This window comes from Falco naumanni, chromosome 4 (assembly GCF_017639655.2).
Source record: "Falco naumanni isolate bFalNau1 chromosome 4, bFalNau1.pat, whole genome shotgun sequence".
NCBI classification, from domain to species: Eukaryota; Metazoa; Chordata; class Aves; order Falconiformes; family Falconidae; genus Falco; species Falco naumanni.
The window spans coordinates 758147-778924 of record NC_054057.1 but is presented as its reverse complement, the minus strand read 5'-3'; the positions used below and the strand labels follow the sequence as shown (position 1 = coordinate 778924).

The following is a 20778-nucleotide window of genomic DNA, read 5'->3' as shown; positions in this document are numbered from 1 at the left end:
GTGGGAGGGAGAGGGGAAAGGGGCAGTGCCACACGAAGGGGTTTGGGGGGGTGCTTTTGCTGCAGTCCAAAGCAGGCAGATTTGCACTGGGTTGTTCAGGCCAAGCCCCAGCAATGCTGAAGTAGCTTGGGTGTTCCTCCAAGGTGCGTGCTGGTGTCCTGGCCAGGTCCTACAGGTGTGCTGGGTTTGCTGTTGAATTCCTGATTCATGCTGCTAGTGCTGGTTCCCAGAAAAGGCAGAGCAAAGTCAGGTCCTGGTCTGACTGAGCAGCAGCCTGAGAAGCTGTAAACTTTGCTGGGAAATCGAGTAAGCATTAGCAAATGGAGTTTATCCACTTCCAGTGGGATGCCTCTAAAGTGAGCCTGGTGATGCACCCTCATGCTTGAGCTGTTTAGCATGGATGCTGCATGGCACTGACACCCCTCTTCTGATTTACTGCTCCCCCAGAGCTGGGGAGAAAGTGTGGGTCACTGTCCTTCTCTAGCCTACGCAGTAGTTTTCAATCTTTTTTCTCCTTCTTCTTGATGAAGTAAGGTGCTTCTAGTTTCTGCCAGGAGGCTCTGCAAGCCATGGGTTGAAATCCTGCTCCAGACCCAGGTGGGATTAGGTTATGTGCTTGTGTGCACAATATCTCTGCTTCTTCTTGCTCTTTATTTCCTTTCCCCCTTGTCCTCAGGCAGCTGGAAACAGGACAGTAAGTTTGACACCCACGTCACCTACTGAACCCTGTCATTGTTTGGGACCAGAAGCCAAGGACAGAAATAAGCAGAAGAGGCATTTTGGATTGCATGGGGGGAAAGGAGAAGGGCTTATCATGGCTAGAGAAAATGTCTTAATTCTGTCCATAGAAGCAGAAAACACATTTTTCTAAGTGTCTGCCATCAAAGTCAATTGACTGTCCATTTGTAATCCAGCTGTCACTTTTTGTAGAGGCTTTTTTATTTAGGCTGCGCTGTAGGTTGCCTTGGCTTGCTACTTTGAGAACTGCTGTCTCTTTGCTCATCAGGACCAAATGAAGCTTTTGCACTTCATGGTTTTAATCTTTTGGCAAGCTGGATGGGGATCAGTGTCAGGACTAGCTCCAGCTTGACCCTGTCTACCTGTCTGCACTACAGCAGAGGTAGCAGCAGAAGCTGAAGATTTTCAGGGAGAAGGCAGGAAACTGGGGACTTGCTGAATGTGATTCCCTCGACTGAAAAGTTTCTGAGAAAAGGATTCAAGCCTTAGGAAACATCCTTGTATGGTAGCTATGATTTTGTCTGGGATTATGCCAGGAAAAGTTTGTATGCACATAGGAAGCAGCGCTTCTGCAAGACCCCTGATGCTCGTGGGGTATGTGAGAGCTACTGGCCAAGGCGCTGTAGGTCTGACTTGTCCAGGCACTGTGGGAGCAGCCACTTTTTAAGGTCTGTGACTTTCTCGGGAGCTGAATGACTGGAAATCACAAGTATCTAGTATACCCAAAGGCCTCACAGGTGGTGTATCTGGGTGGGAAATGAGGATATTTTAGGTGATGTGGACAGAGGGTATCTCTCAGTTTGCAGAGGGCATCGGGGCAGAGACCAAATGGTGTTTCAAGGAGAGATGGACTGATGGGAAGGCTGTGGTGTGGGAATAGCTCAGACTGGGAAGGGGTGATAAGAGGTGTCTCTTCAGCAGATAAACTGGGTTTGTGCTGTTCCCTGTCCTGGCTGTCAGTGGAGGAAAGGGAAGGACATTGTCACTGAACAAAACATTATTTTCAAAGGTCTACTGCTCTCCCACCACTTTTTTTTTTTTTTTTTTTTTTTTTTTTTTGCGGGGGGGGGGCGGGGGGGAGGGTTGCATCAAAGCCTCAGAAACCTGACCTGCAGCCCTTTTGTAAAGGTCATCCATTTGGAATGTATTAGTTCTGCAGTCTTCATCTCGTGTTTGCGGTAGCATCTGCTAGTGCTAGTGCCAAGCCTGCAGGAATAGAGCTAATAACTCAATAATATGCTTGGTCATGCTATGAATGTAGCATGAGACTTGTCTCCTGCGTGTATCTGATTTGATTCTTCAAGTTAGGGTCACTCTGCATGAGTTAGTGATCCTCTGTAGGTTAAAATGGGTAAGTAGTTCGAGACAGGTAGAGGGATGACCGGTCATTTTCAGTTTAATTGGGATTTTTCTCATGCTATTTTTATAAGAAACTTTTGTAACATGGGCGCTTGTATTTTATTTAATTTAATGGCATTATCTTTAGTGTAACCTATTCAGAATGAAGGATCACAGTGTGCGAGAGTGGCTGTACTGGATCAGCCCAGAGGCCCATCTCCAGTGTGTGGAGATGCCCAAGGAAGAATCAGAGCAGGCAAATATATGTAATACACCCCCTAACCCTCTCCCTGTCTCCTGCTGTTTAGTCTGGAGTGTTCAGAACTGCCCACAAAATTAGGCCACAGCTCTCCCACTCATTTCGATAGCTACAGAAACCTCGAGAACAATGCCAAAATTTTTTTTTAAAAAAAGAAAAAAGAGAACTGCCCTGGTCTTGGTGCTGCTGAAGGTGTTAGGGATTTAAGTGTGGATTAAAAGCTGAAATGATCAGGCAGCAATGAAAAAATTTCCAGATGTATTATTTGGAAAAAGAAAAAAAATACAACTCCCAAACCCCCAATAATCCAAACAAAAACCACACCTCTTCATATTTTTGGAATGTGTAATTTTTGAATGCACTGGCTTGGCAGTGCTGTAAATACCACCAGCTGTGACAGAAATTGCTTCTCCAAAAGACACTAAGCTGACACTGTCCATTCATATCCTGCTGGCTACTGAAATTTTTTTGTATGGAAGCTATGACAGCTTTGATATCCATGAGGCCTCTGTCAGCAATGTGTTTCGTCTACAAAGTTGTGTCTAATTGGGTCAGGTAATTAAATTTTGGGAAATTGGTTGGGTGAAGGTGAGGGGGGTAGGGACCACGTGTCTGCCCTAATCTGGGCTGTTATCTCAGCAGAAGCTGTATTTAGACCTCAATAGCATCCCAGCATATTTTTTTTCCAACCTCCTCCCCCCAGCTGGGCATGTAATATTGCAAGGAAAACTTACACCATGAGCAGAATTGCAGGTATGATCAGTCCTGGATTTGCCACATAGCTGAAGATCTTGGCAACAAAGAGTGGGAAATCGAGCTCGATGGTCTCTTGAATGACTTCATACATCCTTTTCTTTCCACTGGAAAGACAAACAGCCAGTTAAGGGGTGTAGATGTTTCCTGCAGGGACAAAGTGGCTCCTAATTTAAGGATGTTAAGTCGCATGTTTCCTCCTCCTTTCAGTAAGCACCAGCTTACTGTTGGCCACCAAGGATTTTAAAATGCCTTCATTTTAAATTATCTGTTGGCCCATCCATTCCCCCCCATCCCCCACTGATTATAAGAACAATCTTTGCTAGGCCAGCTTGCTTCTGGAATTAATACATTTATTTCGACATGTGGCTTTTTATGAGTTCTGACTATTTACCCCTTTGAAATATATAAAAGCCTACAGATTGCAGTAACCATATATTTCTGATTATTATCTTGTTAAATATGGCCTTTTCATGGTAGTGATGACTTTCCATATGCAAATTCCAGCTTTCTGAAATAATGAGCCAACTTGAAGAGCTGCTAAGTAATGACAAAAATAGCAAGCTGTGATTATTGCTTAATAGGAAAGTCAGTGAAAGAGTAATTTCAAACCGAATTGATAAAGCAGATGAGAGTGTTCAGTATGAAAGGAGAACAGATCTGTAAAAGGCTGGATTACATCATTGATCTTCTCTCCCCAACATCTCTGGGTTGGGGAATCCAACCCTACAAAGCTATTCTTCGTATTTAGGCTTGCTGCCTCTAGAGATCTTGCAGGATTCTATTTAGGAAGGTGTTGGACTCTGTCCTGATGATGAGAGTCAAAAAAATCAAACTTGGCTAAACGGTACCCCAACTTCACCAACTGCTGTAAGCTCAGGAGAGCTGATCTTTCAGTCGAGCTGAGAGGTGTGCCAAGGGTTTGAACCAGGCTGAGTGGCTTTTGAAGGGTTGATTGGGAATTGAAATAGCTCTTTCACATTGCGGATTAGTCATCTCCAAATGACAGCATGCACGCAACAAGTCTCTTGTCAGATGTTCTGACATCGCTCGTTGACACCTGTCCTTGTTACAGAACTGAGGCAATGTTGATCTCTCGTCTTCTCCCCTGAGTCTTTTAGCTTTCTGTTGTTGTTCTCCATTAGGATAACCTAAAACAGCACATCTACAGGAACAATCTGTTCCAAGCTGGCTTCTTGCTGAGTCAGACTCAGCAGGCCCAGGAAATGGCGTTATTCAATCAAATTAGACTTTATTAGCATGTTAATCCAGTCCAGTGAATACTCTATGCAAGGCTGATTCTGTCCTAATTAAAAAACAAAAATGGCTTTTTTAAAAAAAAAGAAAGTTGCAGCTCTTCAGGCTCAGACCTATCAATTTCCTGCTATTTTCCAAAAAAATTCAACACATAACATACATCTTATGCTGTGGAAGTTCTTGGCTCTGTGGAAGGTCTTAGAAGGAGCCTTTGGACCCGTTTTGCTCCTGCAATGTTCCAGAGAGCCTTAGGGGTGCTCCTGTTGCTTTTCCTACTGTGGGCTGCACTCTGCTGTCCCACCCCTGCTGTCCTCTGGTGCTTTCATTGGTGTGTGTTGGGGAGACACCAGGTATCATGTACCAGAGGACGCAAAGCAGTGAGAGCCCGGGGGGAACAGTAAGCAGGAGCTCAGAGCAGGTTCAGTGCTCCCAGCTGGCTGCACCCCACAGCCGGGCATGGCCCATTGCCTCACATTGCTGAGGATTTAACCAGACTGGCAATGAAAGCATTTCACCATCTCTGCTGGAGTCCAGGCCTCCTAACTTCATGAAAATAATCTCCTGTACCAGAGCAGAAAAATGGCCTTTTCAGTGTTTTGCTAGTACCTGAATGGTCCGCAGTCAAAGGAGGGCGGCAGGGACATGATGGTGTAAGCCACAGGCAGGAGGCTGAGGAACAGGATCAACAGCAAAAGTCCCATGTAAAAATTATTAGATTTGGATGCTTTGAAGACGCGCTCATGAGGGACATTGCTACTCATTACAGCCCAGCACTGAAAATACATGGAGGTTAATAAGCGCAGAACGTTTATACCCACGAGCCCTGGTGCGTAGAAGGATCCCATCCTGAAAAGGAAAAGAGAAGGACAGGTGCTATTTTTTGACAGGCTGGAAGTTTTTTTTATTTTCAGAACAAGGAAAACAAGCGTTCACGTGGTGTCAAGTTTGCTCTCAAATGAAGTCTTAGTGGGCTGGCTTGTGCTGCCCACGTGCTCCCAGAGGAGAAGCTGCCTGCATCCGTGTTAAGGCACAATAACCATGTGCTGAGGACCAGTGAGGTCTCAGGCCCCTCAGCGGTTGCAAAGAAAGATTTTCAGTTTGTTACAATAATTGCTTGGAGATAGCTTGGAAAATTTCAGGTGAATGTAACCAGCAGGGAGAGATCCCCTTAAATCTGTGGAGTAGTAGTATGGGCACAGGCAGAATTTTTCAAACCACGGCAAGAGAAGCCTTGCTCCCAGAGGAGGTGAGGGTGCTTTGTGCTGTTGCCCATTGTCCCTGGTGCTGCACAGCAGGGCAGAGCAGCTCCTGTTCGCCCTCCCTTGGGGTGGTTTTGGGAGGTGTCTCTCCTGCCCAGCTGCCTCTAGCTGGCTTCGTGCCCACCCTTGCATTGATGTGTAAGCTCGTGGTGCCCCCAGAACCCTTTCTGATTTTTTTCCCCAGTACATGGATCATTTTAATACATTTTTATCACTGGAAAAAAAATAACCTTATAGAAGTGAGGGTGCTGCAGGGTTTACACGACTGGTTCCTGTTTCAGTCATGCCACTGCTACTCCTCTTGGACAAGTAAGCTGGCACTTCTACATTTCCACTTTTACAGTCAAGCACAGAAAGCCAAACAATGAGAAACCAAAATCCAAAGGTTATTCTAGCTGGCTTGGAAGCTTTCTAACTCCACTGGCATGTTTTCTAAATAATGCAAAAAGCAAACAAAGAAAAAAGGAAATATCTTACCAAATCATTCCCTGGTTGAAGACCAAACCCAAAACATTGCCGCTAATGTCAAACTCTGCATAGGATGGCTGCATGGGGAAAGAAAGGAGAGTGTGTTGTTGCTAGAGGTACCTGCAGTTTGCTGCTGGGTGTAGGGATACTTATTTACAGCTGGTGGGAAGGGGTTCCTGGGAGGGCTCCCGCTGCATGCATACTGCTTGAATGACCAGCAGCAGTGTGGTGAATGCAAAATCGGAGCTACTGTGCTTTGGACTGCTGCTTCTCTCTTGGCTTGCTGAAAATTGGAAAGATATATGGAGGTGCTTAGAGTTGCTCTGTGTTTATCTCTCCCTGCTAATATAAAGCCAGCTGTGAGCAAAGGAGCTGTGGCACGGGACTAGATTTTACACTCCAGCTGGTGTATCTGGCTGTGGACTTACAGTTACAGCCTGGTGAAATATTAAATTTTTAAACAGTGATAATAATGAGCTGGAGAGTGAATGCTATGTCAGGTGTATGTCAGGTGTCCCCAGGTCTTGCAGCAGCAGGCTGCTGAAGAATGGAAACAGAGGGCAAAGGGAGAGAAATATGACGGGATGTATGGCCTCGTAGGTATCTCATGGCATTTGGCTCAGTGCTAGCCAGTAGTGAAAATACTGCTTTATGTGGAGCAACCTCTCTGGTGTAGGTGCTAATGGTGGTAAATCCAGAACAGGCTGGTCTAATCTATTGACAGTATTTGCTGTTTTATAAATTACTATTCTGTCAGATTTGCCTATGATGAAGCTACTGTTTCTTCTACGTATATCTGCTTTTGTGGACACAAAACTCAGGTGACGTTTGGCAGATTAAACTGTGTGTAAATTTTTTCTTCTACATGTTCTGAAATTTATTTTTTTTTACTGCAATGCAGAAAACGTGGTTCTAAGAAATGATGGGTGATGATCTTGAATGATTGAAATGTCCTGTGCAGTATGTCTGGTTTCCGCACAATTTGTGTGTACTTAATACTGTCATCAGCTCATAAAGTTGAGGTTTAAGATGTTTGTCTTTCATGATGAAAACTCAAAAGGACCTCAGTCAGTCTTGCTTAGCTGGCTGCTCACAGTTTTGGGAAGGGATGAGTGCAAGTATTGTTTTCTTTGTTCTTTTGATTCCGGTCCATTCCTACTTCAAACCTTTAACAAGGGGTTAACATTGGCTTCTTTTCCCCATGAAAATAAAAACAACTCTCAATTTGCTATCCTCTGCCTTGAGTACTTCTGTGTGAGAATGCTGGATTAAACAAGAGACTTATTCACTATGTACATTAGAAAAACACATGCACAATTGTGCTGGTGCCTGTGGCTAGGCTGGGTTAGATGGCCATTATCAAACCATATTTCACTTATTTTCCATTCCTGGGCCAGGGGGAAAAAACCCCAAACCCTACTTGAGCACCAGTGGAGCAATACACATAGCACCAGGAATAATACAGAAGTCTCCCAAAGATGTAGGAGAAAAAGAGGAGGGAAGCCCATGGTGCTGCTTCTTTCTGTGTGTACCATGGGAGTCACTTGGCATGAATGGAGAGTTTTGCCTCTGCCAGATCACAGAGTGCCAATCTTCTAGTGCTGCCCATATTATGGGCTGCAAATCAACACTACTACTTAGCCCTAATAAATAAGTGCCTCGCTTTGCTCCCTCTGAGCTCCCTGGGTTGGACTGTTAGCAAAGGCCGACCGGCTGGAGCATGTTAGTCTGGTCATCCCTTGACAGATGCTGAATGGGGTTTGTTTCTCAGTGCAAAATTGCCTCACAGCCTGCCTGGGCTGATGGCATATGCCAGGGAAAAGGAGAGAGAGAAGTGCAGAATAAGCCCTAAAGCGGCTTTTTAAGAATGTCACTGAGAGGTGGAGGATGGCTGGATGGATGTACAGGAAATATTTTGGGGTTTTTTGTTGAGTCGTTTTTTTTTGGTTTTGGTTTGTTGTTTTTTTTTTTTTTTTTTTAATACACTGAGGAGTGTCTGCAGGACAGAAGAGTCTTCCAGTTATTTGTACAATGGAGATATTAAGAATGAAGAAAACCCCATATGATATTTCTAAAGGTTGATTTGAGGAAAGCATCTTAAAAAAATAAATAAATCAAAGATGACTAACAAAGTGAGAGGAGGACATGGCCAGGAGAAGGAAACCAGAAGCTTCAACAAGACCATGATTGTGAGCACATGCAATGGGAGCAAATTCACGCCGCTTGGCTGCCAGGTGGGTCCTCTGAGCTCCGAAATCCCTCAGCCACACTGGGAAACATCCTTTGCCTCCCCCAGAAGAAATAGAGAGTTCCACAAGCAGCAAAATGCCTGTTGTGCTCCAACTCCCTGTGCTTGGCCAGGCCCCTATAGATACCTGCAAAGCTTCCTCTTTGCTCTTCTCCAGACCGCTCCTGGAAACCCCAGTATGACAGCTAGGCAGCTCGTGCACTGCTATTGATTGTAATCTTGCAAGATATTTCCATATGGCTCTGTCTGAATCCACCTGTTTTTGTCACTCCTTACATGGAACAATAGACTTTTTTCATTATTTTCTTCTGGATTCGTGCAGCTCCAGTACTGGCTGTTTTGGTAATATAGCCTTAATGAACAGCAGAGAGCCCGGCGCTGTTCTGTGTTAGGCGTACACGAGAGGGGAAGGAACTGCTCCTTGCTCCACTGCAGCAGGAGTAACACCAGCTTCTAGCATCGATCAGAGGACAGTGCTGCGAGTAACACAGGCTGCTGCCTGTGCAGTGGGCAAGGAACAGGAAGGTCTGGGGCTTTGAGAAGAGGTACAGAGCGGCCCAAAGTTTTGGGGTTATAACAACTGGATGAACATCAGATTAATTTTTTTAACTCAACTTCATATTTTAAAATCCTAAGGTGGGAGAGAGAACTACTTTTTTTGTGGGTTTCGTTCTGAGATGGAACAGATTGATCCAGAGAAGTGATGCAGAGACTACCTACACCAATTAAATAATTAGATAAGATTGGAGGACCACTGGAAGCATTCAAAACCAATTTATAACATTGACCAAATGGCCATAAATTACTTCTATCTGCTCAGCTATAAGACGCTGACTTACAAATCCAGCCTCTAGGTCCCAGCACCAACAGTAATTCACAAATCTGACGAAGCAAGCTCGAATGAAATCGCCCACCAGGATGGTTATGTAGGTCACCAGGATATCAGACACAGTAAGCCTTACGAACTCCTGCAATTTAAAACAAGGAAAAAAAATTAGCTCCTACAATTTCATTAGAGCATTCAGGACTGTATTTTTTGTAAAGCCATTCGTCTTCATATGACAGTAATCTACTTCAGAAAAGCATGCCATGACCAAACTCCCTGCCTGTTTTCAAACGTTCGGCGGTGCCTAAGCCTTACTCTGTGCTTGGGAGCCACGAGCTCTGTTGCAGCCATTAGCCTTGATAGCTGCTGCTAGTGTTATTGACTGCACTGTACATTGTGGCAGCACATAAAACAGGAGCAGAATGTCAATGCTGCCATAGTGCTGGTTGTGAAACATGTACACCGAGGGTTATTTTGACTGTGCATAGGCCTGCTATAGGGCTCAGTTACGTAAACTTCACCTGGACTTCTGAGGAAATTGCTCAGTTTTAAACCAGAGCTGTGAGGAAGTGTAGAGAGGGCAGATGTGTAAGACAAGAAGGGTAAAATGGCAAGCAGCAGTGAGATTTGTAGGACAGAGATAGCTGGTGCCCTAAGGGTTCAAAAGAAAAGCCACAAGAAAATGTTTAGAAGTCTGAGGGGAAAACCCAAGGATCTGGAGGATGACAGCTCAGCTGCACTGAGGATCAACCCCTTCCAAGGAGCGATGGTGGCTGGTCTTTCCCCACTTGGCAGAAGACTACTTGTCTAGTGAAGACCCATTGGGTGTACACAGCGATGCATAGCCTCGTAGTGTGGTAAAACCTGGCTATTTATATCAGCCAATAAATAATTGCTTTTACTTTTTAAGTTGTGCATAATCTGGATGCAGAACTTCTTGGTGCAATGTGAAGGTTGCAGGGTGGATTTGTGAGGTGAAACTCTGAGGACTTGAAGGTCACCCTGCATGCATTTCAGAGGGGTTATCTTTGCCTAATTTTGCTCTTGGTCCCCTGGCCTCATGATACTTTAGAGGTTGGGATGTGTCAGGAGTTCCCTTGAAGTATGTTCTCTGTCTGGGTTTTTCTCATGCTCCAAAGCTGCTCTGCAATGCAAGCTGAAGTGCAGCAATAAGTGGAGAAGACAGGTTTGCTTCAAAGGTACAACTGTGATCTGAACGAAACCACGATGCAGGCATGGCTGCAGCCTGCCTGGCCCTTTGTGCTCTTCATGGCAAGTGGCACGGAGCTGTGCATGCCCTGGGCATTTCCAGCTGGAGTTCTCACCACCATGGCTTGAGAACTGTGCTCAAAAACTTACACTGCCTTGGTGCTGCTATGTGAGAGTTGGGAAAGGAGATGTCACTTGTGAGGAAAAAAATTAATCCTGGAAATGCTAAAAACATCAACAGAAACACCCACCCCAAACCAGCTGAGAGATTGACTACATAATGAGTTCCTTACGATGCCAACGGTTGTCTCCCAGCAGGGTCCCCTGGGCACATCTGCGGGATCAAGGAGAGGTGGGGCGGCAGTGCTGCCGTTCCCCATGGACGAGTTGTGGTGGCCAAGCAGCGTCCAGTGCGTGATGTTCCTCACCACATCCTCTTCAGCCAGCTGAAACAAAGAGACCCACACCCCCAGCTGAAAACATCAGGAAACAGGGTTTTCAGAGGACGTGTTTGGAGAAACCCAAGGTGGTGGATTCCCCTCTCTTCCCTACCAGTTGCCACCCATCATATAAACATCTGCTGGCAACAGCACAGAAGCTCCTTCCATTTCGCCAGGAGCAGGAGAGCAGCAACCCTTCCAGACCAAAAGCAGATAGGGGCACTATGTGTTTTGGGGAGCTAGCAGCCGGCTCCCTGCACGTGGAGCAGCCTGAGATCCTCCAAGACTGCTGTGTGCAGAGGGAGCCTCCACCCGCTCCTCCTTCCTCACTTCGTAATTTTTCAGGGCAGAGCAAGCCACCCCAATTCTTCCAATTCTCCTCAGCTTAAAACGGAGTCATTTTTTCTGAGGATCAGTTAGACATTTATCCTTTCCTGCAGTTATCTGCCTGCAACACGCTACCAGGATAATGTTAAAGAGGGGAGGGCAGGAGAAGAGGATTATAAACTATATCCTCGAGGGCTGTGTTAATAGAAATTGAAAATGGTGTCAGATGGAGAAAAAAATCGAATTACCCTAATGTGCCATGATTATAGGAGACAATAACCACTCTTTTTTCAGGACTGTAAAGAGAAGCCGGACACTCCTTGAAAACCCCTCTGGTCAGTGAGTCTCCCAGGGGCACTGCAGCTGATGCTCTAGAGGACTGGGGACGGGGGAGCGCCTGCTGCAAAGGGGGTCATTGTCCCTTCTGGCTGTGGGGACAGGCTGTGCTCACCCTTGGCTCTGCAAAATGCTAGTAAATGGGGCTTTTGGGCTCAGCTCTTACTTTTTCCTTGACGTCATCCATCAAGGCCAACAAAAATGTATAGAGGTTCCCAAGGAAGAGCGCGAAGATCCGCCCCAGCTGCCATTTCAGCCCAATGCGGGGATGGTAGTTTTCTAGTGCAGCAATGGTTTCGAACAACGGAGGGCAAAACATCCCCAGCAAGGACATCACAATTTCAACCTGCCACGTAAGGAAAACGAGATTACTGCTAACAGTAACAACAGCCACTATCTTACTTTGAGCAGAGCAGGGGCTGCCAGCAACTGGTTGGAGATTTCTGAAGCATTTATAAAGGGGAGGGAGCCAAAGCGAGCTCAGCTTCTGGTTTTGCTTAGTGTGCAGGCAGCACCGCATCAGACTTCAGGGCCGGGCTGCACAGCTTGCTCTTGCAGGAGCACTTTTGCTGTTATCTCAAAGGGATGAGCTCTGAAGAATTTGTTCCCTGTCAGTACAGACTCATGAATATTTAGGTTCTTCAAGACCCTCCTAACACTGCTTACATCAGCTCTGAGGTTCTTATTTTAGTTTCGGAAGCTTGTGCGCATAAAGATAATTAGTCGATGCTAATGTTTATTTTCCACGTTCAGCACCTTTGCTTTTGCAATAGGCAGTGAAGGATTTGAATGGAAGTACATCAACGACTTAGTTTTGCAGCTCAAGAAAATAAGTCTTAGTAACATTTTTGTTCCTCTCGATGGTGCGAGATGCTAAGTTGTACTGTGGTCAATGAGGTTGTTGGCAAGTCAGTGTTTGCTCAGGCGTGACTTGCAGGCTCTACGGCTTTTTACAGCTCTGCAGTGCCTGTTGGCCTGAAGGGAGCTGTGTCTGTACAGCTGCTGGCAGGGTCTGACTCACAGGTCTCTTTTTGGTGTGCTTTTCTTTCCAGGAGAGGAAACGGTACCCAGAACTGTGTATATTCAGATCTCAAGATACCACCAGAGAAGTCTCAGACATTAAACTTTTTTTTGTAAATAGGATTTTTTTTCTTTGGGAAAAGTTCACTGAAATAAATCAAAGGATTGTGAGACAGTGCCATCTTGCTAATGTTTTCTGAGGGAATTATGAAAATGCATGGTTTTGAATTTAATTTGGCTTTGATACATAAATAAATGATAATGTATTATACATTATAATTAAACCTTTCCACAGGTTGCAACAATTTTTTTTTTTTTTTTTTTTTTTTTGGTGAAGATCTTTCAAGATTTGAACTTCTCATTCCAAAATCAGACACAGAAAAATTTTGACAACTGAAATTTTCCTGTGGATTCTAAAGTCTTTTTCCCCTAACTCAAGATAGAAGATAAAATTCTGAGTTTAGCGTTATGTCTGTTCACGGACATTTCTAACACCCAGAGAGCGTCCTCACACAACAGAGCTTGTAAGTGTTAATATGCTACTCGAGGTAGATTCTTTAGAAAATGGTCAGTGTTGTAAGTGCTGAAGACCCATTGACTTATATGGTGATTTATTATAAGACTATTTTCCCCCTTCTGCAGGAACGGTTAATTTGCCCTGAAAGCTCTCAATAAGACCAATGTGCTTCCCAGCTAAAACAAGTACAAAGGTACTTAAGGGGGACTTCTGGGCTCTGGTAGGGGATCCTGCTGCCTTGGGTGCTGTACTCAAGCTGTGGCAACAATTAGCTGATCTCCAAAGCAAATTATCACAGCAGAAAATTGGAAGCAAAGTTCCCTTACCTCATTTCTTTCATACCACCCAACATTTTGCATTTTGGAAAACGTCTGGGAGCGTTTCACCACGAAATAAATGAGGTAGCCGCTCCCACACAAGCAACATATGATGAGGACGTTGGCCAAAACCCGCAGGAACCTCCTCAGGTGGATGTTCTCATCCTTGTTGCTTTCTTGCTCATCCACGATAGACTCCTGAAAAAACAGGGGTGCTCCCAGAACTGGAGTGAGTATCTCACAGCATGGAGCCTAAGGCAACATCTGATGGTTTTCCATCCTATGAAATGCAATCCCATGCTGTTCTGGCTATATTGAGCTCGGTAATTTGTGTTAAGTTCAAACTAAGCTTCATACAGGCATCCCAGTTTGACTGAAAGACATCAAGTGGCAAACAGCTTGCCACGTCCCCAGGGAATGTGGTGGGGAATCACACTCTGAAATGAAACAAACGTTTTTCAAATCCTAAAAGGAGGTTAGGATGACCCAGGGCATGGGAGCTGGAGCTGCCATGGATCAGTGCCATGCCCTGTTTGTATGGAGAGATGCTGTACAGGTACCCAGGTTTCCCCTTAAACCTCTGCCATGGCAGGCCCTGGGAGCATCCCCAGAAGCAGAGAGAGACATGCCTGTTAGGGTTACCTTGAAGCTGGTGGTGATGGATGCAAACTTGTTGTCCGCTGTCTCTGGGTTGCCTATGAGGTAGTCCCAGCTGGTGAACATCTTCCAGCTGAAAATGAAGTTCTCATCGTCCCCATCTGCTGTACTTTCATTGGCGTTGCGTGCCATCCTGCGTAAGGATGTGTGCGGTGACAGGGTCAGACAGTGTTTCACTGAGCCACCACGTTTCCTCCAGCTTTGCAAAGCAGCACCAGTGGCTTGGGATTGCTGGCAGGTAAGGAAGGAGCGGGGTGACCGTTCTTAGGGTTTGGGTGTAACTGTCTAACACGTGCCATTGGGCTTCACGTTTAAGGAGAACTGAACTGTTAAATGGGTCTTCAGGGATATACAGGTCTTGTATTAAAAACCGTAATGTAGAAAAAACCTAGCATATGTGATTAAAGAGGTTAAGGATTGGTTCCACCAGCCAATCCATGAAGAAAGTCTATTTACAGTACTTCTGTATCCTAGGCTACAGTATATGGTTATGGCTACCTTTAGTTGGTTAAATTTATTCAGAAACCACTGGTGCTGTCCAATACACCTGCTGCAACACAAAGTTTTAGTGAGACTTTGGTAGATGCACAATGCTGGAGCCAAAGAGCTTGCAGCAAGTCATGCAGGGAGAGAAAGAGGATTATTCTTGTTAATCAGCATGGGAGCAGATATGGCTTCTGCTGTTGCCTCTCTACTATTTGATCCCTGAAATCCTTCTGTAACTCCCACTAGAGTACCTAGTACCAGTCCCTCAAGGAAAGCAAGACAACAGATGCTGCAATTTCATGGCAAATATACAGCAAATCCCCATATCCCACCCCAGCCAAAGGCTCAAAAGGCTCTTTCTGCTGCACACCAATAGGGCCTGTTTCAGCAGTGATACAAATCCATGGGCTTATCCTTTCTTGTAAAGGAAGGAGAACCTTTGCATGGTATGCCCTCCAGGCAGAGACAGGTGGTTTTATTTTTCTTTTATTTTTGACTTTGCAGAGACTGTCTCAGCAGCAAGAAGTGCCTCTGCTGCATCCTCGGTGCCCTGGGGCTGCTGCGGGGGCCTCACCAGTGCTTGGGGACAGTGCACCAGGAGCACAGAGGCTGGGGCCCCACTTTAAAACTCCACTGATTGGTTTAGGGACACATCAAAACCAGTCTGGTGGCGTCTGGCTCTTTTCCATACCCCTCGCACAATCTGTGTGACTCACATTGGTTTTCAGGACTGGTTTTTTTTTTTGCAATGAAAGGAGCCTTTGAAGTTTACTGTAAGTAAACTCCTCTGTCGTGTACAAAATCCACCTGTTTCACGGCACTCTAGTAATGTTGGTGGAAAGGTTAAAGCAATCCGGAGAGGAGGAGGAGGAAGAAGAGGGCTGGAGAAGGAGATGGGAGGGTTCAAAATAATGCTTGTGAGCAGATGGCTAAGGCAGGGGGCTGCCCAGGTCCCCCAGCCGGCCAGAGCCAGGGGTGGTGGGTGCTGAAGCCACATGCATGAACACAGCAGGCATGCAGCCCCTCTCACCTCATGCTCCCCCCGCCATCTAGCCAAAGCTGGACAGAGCCCTGAGCCATGCGCTTGGAGGGGAACCCAGCTGCAAGGCACAGCTGGGTAGATTTTGCAGACAGAGCAATGCCAGCTGTACTTACGATCTTATAACAACCATCAGGCTGTAGCCAAACACGCTGATCCCAACCATGAAATATGCCATCGGTAGCCTGTATTTTAACCAGCCAATTGTTCGCTGGTTGTTGTAGTAGCCATAAAAGAGTGCTGAGTATTTGATATAGCCCTGGAGGAAAAGCAAAAGCAAACCTTTGCGTAAGCTGTGCAGCTTTTCTTCTGCAGGAAAGAAGTTTCTGGTCAAAACTGGAGATTTATAACAAGGAAAAAAAAGTTAGAGGAATTTTTAGTGTCTTATTTTCATCTGCCTGATGCCCTGTCACCTTTGAGATCCATCCTCCTAAGATGTTATACTCTGCGGAGAGGGGAGAAGAGGGACAGCACGTCAGAGGATACTGGCTCAAAACTGAAATGTAGTTTTTATCCATCACTGTTTCATTCCTCCCAGAAAAAAACCCTCATTGCTCTTTGTGACTGTAGCCCACCTGCTTCTCTAAGCCAGTATCAAACACTCAGATCTTGTACAAATGCTGTAGCAAAGGAGTTTCCCACCATGATACAAAACTTTTCCTTTCAGCTAGGAGGCAGCTGATGCTCGGTACCCTGCAGATTATTTCCTTTTACTGGCTACCACCAGCAGAGCAAATATAACTAAAGACTAAAATCAAAGCATTTTACTTTCCTGTGGAAAGCAGAGCTTCGATGCAGTATCAACCATGTTGTCTCAAGGAGATTTATTTTTTTGCTGTACAAACTGTTGGACATCCAATGAGTGTGCAGATCTCCTAATCCACATTATCAATTTCTCCCTGTTTTACTATTTTATCTTGTTCAAGTTGATGTGTGTCAGTGCGTATCGTTCTTCTCTATTTTTTTGCCTGTCATCTTTCAGCCCATAAGTTAAAGAGCAGTTAAACAGTCTGGCCATGATAGTTGAGCAAGCTCCCCTCTGATCAAGCCTTTGGGAAGACCCATATTGAGACATAACTTGGAGCTCATATCAGAGGCTGTGTAATGGATCTTGTGTACAGTCATTGAATAATTTACATGGGAAGGACCTCTGGAGGTCACCTAGTCAAACCCGCTTCTCAAAGTAGAGCCAATTTCAAAATTAAGTGCTGTGGCTCAGGGCCACGTCCATCTGACTTTTGAAGATCTCCAAGGATGAAGATCCCACAGCCTTTCTAGGCCTCTCTTCCAGTGTTTGACCACCTTCATTTAATCAATTAGACTAAGCTCCCCCAAAGCACTAGGTCTTTCATTCCTAACCTAACATAAAGCTTCGGCATCCCTTGGTGCCACATGAGCTGCACGTTTACCTGCACAGAGCGCAGTACTGCAGGCACAGGACAGCTGTGGGGTGTTTCTGGCAGTGCTGCTGAGCCACTCGCGGAGAGGCAGCAAGCCCGGGACCGGCACACCACAGCACGGCTGCGGGGGCTCATAGACAGTTATGTCTAACGTGTGCTGGGCAGGTGTGATGAAAAGAGCCACGTAAAATATAGTGTTCCCGGAAGGCACCAGTGAAGTTTGTTTGTTTTTTTTTTTCCTTAGGTTGTAATCCCAAACCTTTGTCTTGATTCATCAAATGGTGGGGGCTGAAAAATGAGTTCCTCTGCTCACATCATCCAGTATGTTCTTTAAACTCCTTTTGTGAGATGTGGCGTCTGGTGTCCAGGTGAGATTTATTCCTTTCTACTCCTCTAGAAATCTATGATGTGACCTCCTTGCTGTCAAAGCATACATTTCCCCAGCTTCTCTTTCTTGCGATGTATTTTTCAGGATCACAGTACTGACTGCGTTTTATGCCCACTCTGAAATATGTTTCCCTGTTGCACCTCTCCTGTGGAGCACGCTGAAACAAGTGTCTATTCATTTCCAAAGGGCAAGCCTCTGGGAAGGGCTTCATTTGACATCTTCTGGCTGCAGGTCATATAGGTGTACATGAATGCCCTACAGCTACAGATTGCTCCTCAAGCTTGCGTGATTGCTCCCTGGTGTCAAGCAGCCAGGGAGTGGGTGTGGGATGGGGACCTGTGTGGCAGAGGGGTTCAGAGGATCAAGGCCTTGGTGACAGCAGGGGAATGCAGATGCATGTACCAAGCCACAGGCAGGACACTGGCAGGCCGTGGTAGCCAGCCTTTCATGCAATGGTACAGCCTTATTCCAGAGCGTATTTCCTTACTAATATGTGTATAGTTTATGGTGTCCCAGATAAAATCAGCAGCTGCAGTTCAGCAACAGTCCTGCAGGGTTATTTTTTGTTTGTTTTGGGTCTTATTTGGTTGTGGGGGTTATTTTTGGTTGTTTTTGTTTGTTTGTTTTTCTGGATGAATGAGTTTAAATGCTGCTGCTCATGTTTTACAGCATGCTGCTCAAATGAGCTTTTCATTCAGTGCAACGTTATTCAAAATGTTACTAATTCACCTCTGAATTTTGGGTTCTGGCAAGTGGGTAAAAGTGCTGGAAGAGCAACAGCTGAAAGGATCCTTGGCAGAAAATGGGTAGTGGATGAATGTCTGGCCCTGTCAAGTTCCTGGACACACCAGTATTTGAAACTTAATAAATTAATTTAAATAGTCTGGCTTACATTAGTTACTGGGAGGAGGGGGTTAGTTAAGGAAATGATGATGGTATTTATTACAGAAGGATGGGGTCCCATGCTTGTAATATGTGGCCCAGCATCAACAAACATTTAAAAAACATTTTCAGATCCCAAGGTATTAGCCACAGCAGAATCTCACCACCCCCTGCACATATATTTTTCTTTTTTGTGTCATCCCCTAAGAACGCTTAATTGCTTTGGCCTAAATCTTCAAAGGCAAAGAGTAACTGGGGTGGGGTGTGAGCTGGGGCTGCAGCCAGGCACTGGCAGGCTGCTGGAAACCTGGGCTTTCCCTTTGGGTGCAAGTCCTAAACTTTGGTCCCAGCTTCAGGCTCATACTGGTATTTCAGGGCACCGGGGATGCGGGGAGCAGTCCCCTTCCCAAGTTTATGAGCAACTTCAGTGGTACGGCAGGTGCTCCCTGCCCATGAGGGGACCTACAGCTCGAAGTCACCTTCTGGCTGCCTGGTCAGGAGCAGCTCCCACGCTTGACCTGTGTGCTGGCTGCTGTTCTGGTTCGGAGTAAAATGGCTCTTGTGCATAAACAATACTTTGGTTTTTTTCCAGAATAAAATTCTGTATTATGAATGCGAGATGATGACCTAAATTTCTATAGATTGTTCTAGATACATTTAAAATACAGCAGAAATGTATTTATTGGGTGTTTTTTCCTCTGAAAAAGGAGCTTTTTTTGCCTGACTTCATGAGGCAGCTATGTGAATGTCATTTAAGTGACATCGGTGGGCAGTTTACATAGTCACCTGCTTCTACTAATGCTCGTAGAAAAAAATAACGTCGGCTTCTTGCGCTTCATGAATAAAAATACTGTGTACGTGAAAGGACATGGGGCTCCTAAATCGGCTTTAACTTTCTGCAGTGTGGAACTGTATAATTCCACTGGCCTTAGTGGATTTTACTTTGCCCTGTTCCACCTCAGTGACTGTATACAGACCTGTTTCAGGTGGTGTTAGCCAGCTGTGTTGGGATGTGATCTGTCCCCTTTGGAATAAAAGTGCATCTCCTTTGATCCTGCACACCTGAGAAATATACGTCTGTATGTGTTTGTGTGTACGCACATGTGACAGACCATCCAGCACATTTATATATGTAAGTGGTTCAAATCCATATGCAGGTGCCTGCATGAGCACACGCTATTTTGGCCATAAATCTCTGGAGATCCACAAAGATTTTGTGGCAGCAGGTGTCATCATCTTCTGGAAGAAATAGGTGCATTGCTGGTTTATCTTGGAACGAATTCATCCCTGTAGTGCCACTAAATTCTGAAGGGTTTTAGGAGGTATTCAACTGATCTCTTATGATAAATGCTCCTGTGCTTACCTCAAAATCCCAAAGAACTGAAAAATCCATAGCTGTTGCTTGTTCAGCCCGGGGTACAGTTTTCCTTGGCATGCTCCCATATGGCATTCCCATCAGGACCTGGTGAACATTAATAACAGTGATGCATATATACTATAACACATTTTACAGTGTTTTGCAGTTTGGTTTTTTCTTAATGAGTCCCTTTTGGTTTGCTTTTGGTTGGTTTTCCTTTTTCTTGATTTTAATATATATTTTATTCCTCAATACCAGACCAGCAGTTTAAAATATTTAGAATTAACTTCACCCAGATAACCAGAGGATTTCTCTTTCCCTGGTAACATCCATTGCACAGGAAATATTTTGCCAAGGAACTGTATCCCTCAATGAACAGCTCCAGTTTAAATGTCCTTAGTTTAGCAAGAAGTTCTTTGCTTGAACTTCATGGGTCTAATGCAATAAAGGGATTAGTTTTATCTATTTATGCAGGACTCCTCCTTCGAGAGAAGTCAAGAGCACTGGGTTGATCTTGCAGTATATTTTGTATTATATAGTCTTGAATTGAAGAATGATCTCAAGGTGAGGTGAAGAGCAGTTAGGTTTGAGCAAAAAACATATGGCAAGATGATGCAAAGACCAGTTTTCATGGCACAGCCTCTCCTGATAGCACCACCCAAAGCAGGTCTTGCAGCAAGTCCAATGGCTATTGAAGTCCAAAGAATGTCCAGGGCTATGGAGAGTTAATAATATATTTACAAGCAGAGTCTGACTGGTGCCTATACCAAAATATCTTATTAGTATTCATAGCCTACAAAGGTCCTAGCATATAATCTATCACTTATTTTTTAGGGCTATCTAATTAATTTCAAAATCATTTATGAACTAAATGTTTATTGCCTCGCTATTCTCCATATTGTAACAGCTCAGTAGGCAATGAGTAACAGTATGCATACTTTAAAGACAAAAGCTGTTTAGTCTTCTACCATATGCATAGTTCCATACAAAATACATTTGTATTGTTCAGTGCTAATGGTTATGTCTCTTCACCCTGGGAGGAAACAGAGCTTTCACTTTCCATAGTATGAGCAACCACATTAAGGAGAACAAAAGCATAGTCCTCAGGAGAGACTCTGTGCTGCATTTTTGCTCCATAAAAATCTGCATTGAACAGAACAGATGCCACTGTCTGCAGATTGCACAGCCTTTAAAGACTGCACTGAGTAATTTAGCTGGGGCTGTAATGGCTACATTAAAAAATTCTTCAATAAACAT

The 20778-nt window shown here is 44.9% G+C and overlaps 1 protein-coding gene across 1 annotated transcript in view; it reads right to left on the bottom strand.

The window, feature by feature from the left end:
• The window catches only part of TMC2 (transmembrane channel like 2), a 35473-nt gene that overhangs the window by 6687 nt on the left and 8008 nt on the right, over positions 1 to 20778 (bottom strand). Inside the window, exons 8-17 of the mRNA XM_040593464.1 lie at positions 19528 to 19626; positions 15611 to 15753; positions 13955 to 14102; positions 13322 to 13510; positions 11625 to 11804; positions 10649 to 10801; positions 9160 to 9288; positions 6082 to 6149; positions 4952 to 5191; positions 3070 to 3195 (exon numbers count right to left, since the gene is read on the bottom strand). Of these exons, the coding sequence (XP_040449398.1) occupies positions 3070 to 3195; positions 4952 to 5191; positions 6082 to 6149; positions 9160 to 9288; positions 10649 to 10801; positions 11625 to 11804; positions 13322 to 13510; positions 13955 to 14102; positions 15611 to 15753; positions 19528 to 19626 (1475 nt within the window). The remainder of the gene's footprint in view (positions 1 to 3069; positions 3196 to 4951; positions 5192 to 6081; positions 6150 to 9159; positions 9289 to 10648; positions 10802 to 11624; positions 11805 to 13321; positions 13511 to 13954; positions 14103 to 15610; positions 15754 to 19527; positions 19627 to 20778) is intronic.